The sequence below is a fragment of the Capsicum annuum genome, chromosome 8 (assembly GCF_002878395.1).
Source record: "Capsicum annuum cultivar UCD-10X-F1 chromosome 8, UCD10Xv1.1, whole genome shotgun sequence".
NCBI lineage: Eukaryota > Viridiplantae > Streptophyta > Magnoliopsida > Solanales > Solanaceae > Capsicum > Capsicum annuum.
This window is the reverse complement of record NC_061118.1, coordinates 123,522,135-123,528,837: the sequence shown is the minus strand read 5'-3', so window position 1 is coordinate 123,528,837 and position 6,703 is coordinate 123,522,135. Positions and strand designations below refer to the sequence as shown.

Here is a 6,703-nt window from a genome sequence, read left to right as displayed (position 1 = left end):
CTCTAATAGAAATAGATACAGAATTATACAATTTTAAGAAAGGTATACAACAGATAGGAGTAATAAAAGATCAAAAAGACCTATATAAAATAATACAAACCTAGACAAACTAGAAATAATTAGAGAAAAACCCATGCAACATTGGGACTTTAATCAAATTACCCGCAAATTAGAAATAATCAATGTAGAATATACTATAAAAATAGCATCTATAGAAGCTACAAATAAAGATCTTAAAAATTTTGAAGTACATATAAAAGAACTATTAGAATTAGGAATAATAAGAAGATCCAAGTCAAGACATAGATCAACAACTTTTATAGTAAGAAATCATAGTGAAATAGTATGAAGAAAAGCTAGACAATAACAACAACAACCCCAGTATATTCCTACTTCATGGGGTCTAGGGAGGGTAGAATGTACGCAGTCCATACCACTACCTCTAAAGAAGTAGAGAGGTTGTTTCTGATAGACCCCCGACACAGGAAAAGGATAATATACAAAAAAAGGCATGGGACATAATAAAATAACATATGCATGATATCCCCAAAAATATTGAACTTTACCAGAACCAAAGCCATCCTAACTACTGCCTACTCGCCCACACAACTTAGCCCTCTATCCTAATGTTTTTCCTCTATATCTTCCTATCTAGGGTTATGTCCTCAGTCAGTTGTAACTACTCTATGTCATATTTAATCATTATCCTCCAATATTTCTTTGGTCTACCTCTATCCCACTGAAGCCATCCAAGGCCAACCTCTCACACCTACGAACCGGAGCATCCGTGGCCCTCCTCATCACATGACTAAACCATCTCAACCTCACTTCTCGCATTTTATCCTCCACCGATACCACACCTACCTTATTCCGAATAATCTCATTTCTAACCCTATCATCTCTTGAAAATCCACACATCCAACGTAACATTCTCATTTCCACCGCCGTCAACTTTTGGATATGAGAGTTCTTAACCGGCCAACACTCCACTCTATATAACATAGCTGGTCGGACTGCGACTCTATAGAATTTGCCTTTTATCTTAGGGGACACCTTGAATTCCCAAAGTGAGCCTCCATTTTATCCAACCTGCCTCAATACAATGAGAGTCATCCTCATCTATCTCTCCATTCCCCTGGATCATAGACCCAAGATACTTAAAACTATCCCTCTTACAAACTGATCGGGACTCCAACTTCACTACCATCTCCTCCTCTTGCCTCGAGTCACTAAATTTGCACTCCAAGTACTCCGTCTTGGTCCTACTCAATCAAAAACCTTTAGACTCTAGGGTTTGTCTACAAACCTCCAGCTTATTATTAACACCTTGTCGCGACTCCTCAATTAAAACTACATCATCCACAAAAAGTATACACCAAGGCACCTCCCCTTGTATACTCCGCGTCAACACATCCATCACCAAGGCGAATAAAAAAAGACTAAGAGTTGATCCCTGGTGCAATCCTGTCAAGACCAAAAAATACTCGGAATCCCCTCCCACTATCCTTACCCAAGTCTTTGCCCCTTCATACATGTCCCTAATCACTCTGCTGTATACCACAGGGACCCCCTCGCCTCCAAGCTTCTCCACAGAACCTCCCTAGGGACCTTGTCATATGCCTTTTCTAAGTCAATAAACACCATGTGCAGATCTCTCTTCCTATCTCTATATTGCTCTATCAGTCTCCGCACTAGGTGAATTGCCTCAGTCATGGAGCGACCAGGTATAAATCCAAATTGATTCTCTAAAATAAACATAATCTTACTCAACCTCCGCTCCACCACCCTCTCCTAAATCTTTATCGTGTGACTCAACAACTTAATACCCTGGTAGTTATTATAGCTCTGAATGTCCCTCTTATTTTTATACAAAGGAATCATTGTGCTCCATCTCTACTCCTTGGGCATCCTAGAAATCTTCAAAATGTTGTTAAATAAGTTGTTCAGCCACCTCAACCCTGCCCCGCTAGAAAACTTCCAAAAATTAACCGGGATCTCGTCGGGCCTCGTCGCCCTGCCTCTTCGTATCTTGCTAATGGCGTCACTGACCTCCTCTACCTTAAAACACTGAAAATAGCCAAAATTGTGACACTCTATGAAGTGCTCCAACTCCCCTAACACAACTTCTCTGTCTCTCTCCTCATTCAAGAGCCTATGAAAATACGACTGCCATTTTTTCTTAATGAGGGCGTCGTTAACCAATACTCTGCCATCCTCCCCCTTAATACACTTCACCTGATCCAGATCCCACCACTTCCATTCCCTAACCTTCGCAAGCCTAAATAACCTTTTTTCCCCGCCTTTCTCCTCTAACTCCTTATACAAACTCTCAAAAGCTGCTGACTTAGCAGCCGTAATGTCTAACTTAGCCTCCTTCTTTGCTAACTTGTACTCTTCCCTGCTCACTCGCTTCATCTCTTCATCCTTGATCTCCACCAACTTAGCATAAGCCACCTTTTTCATCTCTACCTTCTTCTAGACATCTTTATTCCACTACTAATCCCCTCGATACCGGCCAGACCAGCCCCTCAAAATGCCCAACACCTCTCTGGCAGACTCCTTGATGCACCCAGCAACCTTATTCCATATATTATCCATGTCCTCTCTATACTCCCACACCCCCATCCTCTCTAACTTTGCCCCTATCTCTAACACACTAACTAAAGTCAGGCCGCCCCACCTAATTCTAGGTGGAACCTTCCTACCCCGCCTCTTCTTGCCTTCTTGATAGCCAAGTCCATCACCAGCAGTCTATGTTGGGTCGCAAGATTCTCACTCAAGATCACCTTACAATACCTAGACAAAGCTCTATCCCCCTTCCTAAGCAGCAAAAAGTCAATCTGAGTCTTGGCTAACCTACTACAGAAAGTAACAAGATGCTCCTTCTTTTTCGGAAAACTGGAATTTACTACCACCAACCCAAAGGCCCTCGCAAACTCAAAAAGTGCAGATCCCTCATCATTCCTAACCCCAAATCCAAAACCTCTATAAACATCATCATACCCTAACAGCAAAGAACCAATATGCCCATTAAAATCCCCTCCTAAGAAAATCTTCTCCAAACTAGGCATGCTTCTAACCACCTCATCCAAAACCTCCCAAAAACTTTTTTTCTCCTCCTTATCCAGACCCACCTGTGGCGCATACGCACTATAGATGTTCAAAGTAAAACCCTCAAAGACCAACTTGATAGTCATCACCCTATCACAAACCCTATTAACCTCCACTACCTGCCCCCTAAGCTCTCCGTCCACTAAGATACCTACACCATTCCTGCGCCTATCACTACTTGAGTACCACAACTTGTACCCATCTACAACCCTAGCCTTAGAACCTACCCAATTGATCTCTTGAACACACACAATATTAATCCTTCTCTTCCTAAGAATCTTAACTAGTTCTATCAACCTCCCTTGTAGGGTCCCTATATTCCATGACCCTACCCTAAATCTATCGATATTTTTATCCCCTTCCTTACTACCTCTCCCTCCACATGATAAACCTAGCCCAACACCAGCCCCCGACCTCACACCCAGCACCCTAGGACGTGACCCTATTCCACCATTTATCGCCTCAGCCACTACTCAACAAAAGTAAAACGAAGGATAAAAATAGCAAAAACCTATTGACGGCACACTTAAAGCACCAAATACAATAGAAAATTCAAGAACAACAAATGCCAGATACCAATACACAAAACAAACAGCCAGCAATAAATTAACCGACATAAATTACAGACAGTGAAGATAGAAAAGTTAGAAGGGTAATAAATTATAAAAGACTAAATGATAGTACTATGATTGATGGGTATAAGTTAACAGACAAAAGAAAATTAATAAATAGAATATCAAGGATAAAATATTTAGTAAGTTTTATTGTAAATCCGAATACTAGCAAATCAAGATGCACAAAGAAAGTATAGAATAGACAGCTTTTACCTGTCTAGAAGGGAATTTTGAGTGGCTGTTATGCCGTTCGGACTAAAGACCGCTCCTCCAATTTTTCAAAGAAAAATGGATAGTATTTTTGGAAATTATAAAAACTTTGTATTAGTGTATGTAGATGATATTTTAGTTTTCAGTAATAACATGAGAGAACATCTAGGATATTTACACCAAGTTTTTAAATTATTTTTAGATAATGGGATAATAATAAGTAGAAAGAAAGTGGAACTATGTAAAAATAGTATTAATTTCTTAGGAGTAGTCATTGGAGATGGCAGAATAAAATTAGAACCACACATAGCCAAAGAAGTCTTAGAAATACCAGATAGACTAGATAAAACCAAAGATTTATAAATTTTTTTAGGACTATTAAATTATGCAAGAACTTTCAATACAGATTTAGGAAAGGTAGCAGGACCATTATACTCTAAAACTGGATCAACAGGTCAAAAGACTTTTACTGCTGAAGACATAAAATTGGTCCAATAACGTAAACGAATGATCCAAGATATTTCAGATTTCACACTACCATTAGAAACAAATTATTTAATAGTTGAGACATATGGAAGCCTCCGAGGATGGGGAGAAATATTAAAACCAAATCCTAATAAATATAGTGACAAAAAGGATGAGAAAATTTGTGCTTATTCAAGTAGAAAATATAAAAAGGGGCAATCGAAATAGCATATGCACAGAGACACTAGCAGTAATTTACAGCTTAAATAGTTTTAAACTTTATATATTAAACAAGCCTGAAATATTAGTAAGAACAGACTGCGAAGCCATAGTAAAATTCTATCAGAAAATAAAAGAAAAGAATTATAGTAAAAGGAGGTGGTTAAATTTCTTATATGCCACATTAATTTATCACATTGTATTAGAATATATTAAAGAAAAAGCTAATAACCTAGCAGACCAACTAAGCAGGCCAATAAAAAAAGACAACTAACGAGTTTTGTTTCAATATATATACAGGCAAAGGAAAAGGTAAGGCTGAGGCCTCATCCTTCCAAGACTACTTAAAGAAGCTAATGAGTAACACTCATTACAGACCACTTACAATGTCGGAACATCCGAAGCTAGAAAGGATGATTTTTGGACCTCACAATCTCATCAGTTATGAACTATCCAACCTGACTTTTAAACTTAGACAAGATGTGTGAGTGGACAAGCAGCAGATCTGCCTGATCGACAATTTATAGATATCCTACAATAAGACACCTAGAAATAATAGCTATTTTATTTCAATTTTAAATGCTTTAAGTTATTATTTTACTGAGAAAAATAGTACTAACAGATTTAAATTTTATGTTGTTTTTAAGGGAAAGACACAAGGAGTATTTTAGATATGGATAGAGGTAATAGATTTAAAATACTATATAGCCCCTCTCTATAAAGTTTTCAATGACCTCACAGAGGCATTAGACTATGCCCGAGGAAATCTAGGGCCAAATTATTATATTACTCCAGCTTTGGGACCAAATATGAAAGAAGTACACCAATATAATATCTAAAAAGATACAGATAAAATTATATTTTGCGATCATTGTTCTTCTATGACCGAAGCCTTTAAAAGACTAAATCACGCAAATGAGACTCTAAGACAAGATAATGAAAATCTTATAAATGTAAAGGGACAAATGTTAGAACATATAGGTATTTTACAAGATCATATCAAGATCCTTCATTATGAATTATCCCAACAGACTCAACCATTTTATGAAACTCAACTTATTCCAAGGAGTTCCCCACCCCCTTAAAAATTGATAAGAAGGGTGTGCATTTTTCAATGAATGTAGAAAGACCTACTCTATCGAGTAATAGTACAGCTAGTCCAGTTCAAATAGTAGCTGGTAAAGACTCATCAAATCCATTTATGGGTGTGTATTCTCCAATGAATGCAGAAAGACCTACTGTATGGGGTAATGGTACAGCCAGTCCAGTTCAAACGGTAGCTGGTAAAGACTCATCAAATCCGTTAATGGCTGATACTTTGCCAAAAAGTGTAAGAAGAATTCTTCCAGCTAGTTTTAAAATAATAGGTACTCAGACATTAGAAGAAGAGACATCAGCTAATACCCAAGACAAAAATAAGAAAGTTTTCTACCTACACAAATGAAAAAGTGGTAAAAGAAATATAGAACAAATAGTAGCAGACTCAATCAAGAAACTGTTAGCAGAACAACCTAAAGAAATAACAATGGCAAATCCAAAGCCCAAGCCAAGATCTAGGATTTTTTCAAGACAAGAGACAAAACCCAAAACTGGAACAAGACTAGGCCTATTAAGAGGTGATAATGACGAAGATGATCCTATAATGAAGAACGACTATAACTCAGCTTTGGATCAATTCGCTCAAAACCTAAATACAGATGATGACTCAGGAATGAGTTTCGATACAGAAGCATTACAAAATTTAGAGACGTAAGCTGTGACGATATTCATAAAAAGACAAAATGCCAGACATAAGTAATGACCTAAAAAAACTGATGCTAAGAGAAAGATAAATGGATGGATGTGAATTAAAAAGAAACATGACCATGTGACGATGGGGCCCACAAAGTGTACCCAGCATGTAAATTTTCTAAAATACATTTAAAGTCCAAATTTGAAGTCCGCCAGACGCCTATAAATACCCTCTTCATCAAACTTAAGAGGATAGAGCGAAAGAAAGCAACAACAACAACAATCTCAAGAGTAGATAAAATATTAGAGTGAGAATTTCTTAGTTTTCTAAGTACAAAAAAAAGCAAGAGAGT

General features: G+C 37.6%; 1 protein-coding gene across 1 annotated transcript; it reads right to left on the bottom strand.

Moving 5' to 3' along the window:
• Window positions 1-1,893: 1,893 nt before the first annotated feature.
• On the bottom strand, window positions 1,894-2,463 carry LOC107879044. Its single transcript, XM_016726174.1, has one exon. The coding sequence runs from the start codon at window positions 2,461-2,463 to the stop codon at window positions 1,894-1,896; it is 570 nt and encodes a 189-aa protein (XP_016581660.1).
• Window positions 2,464-6,703: the final 4,240 nt, after the last annotated feature.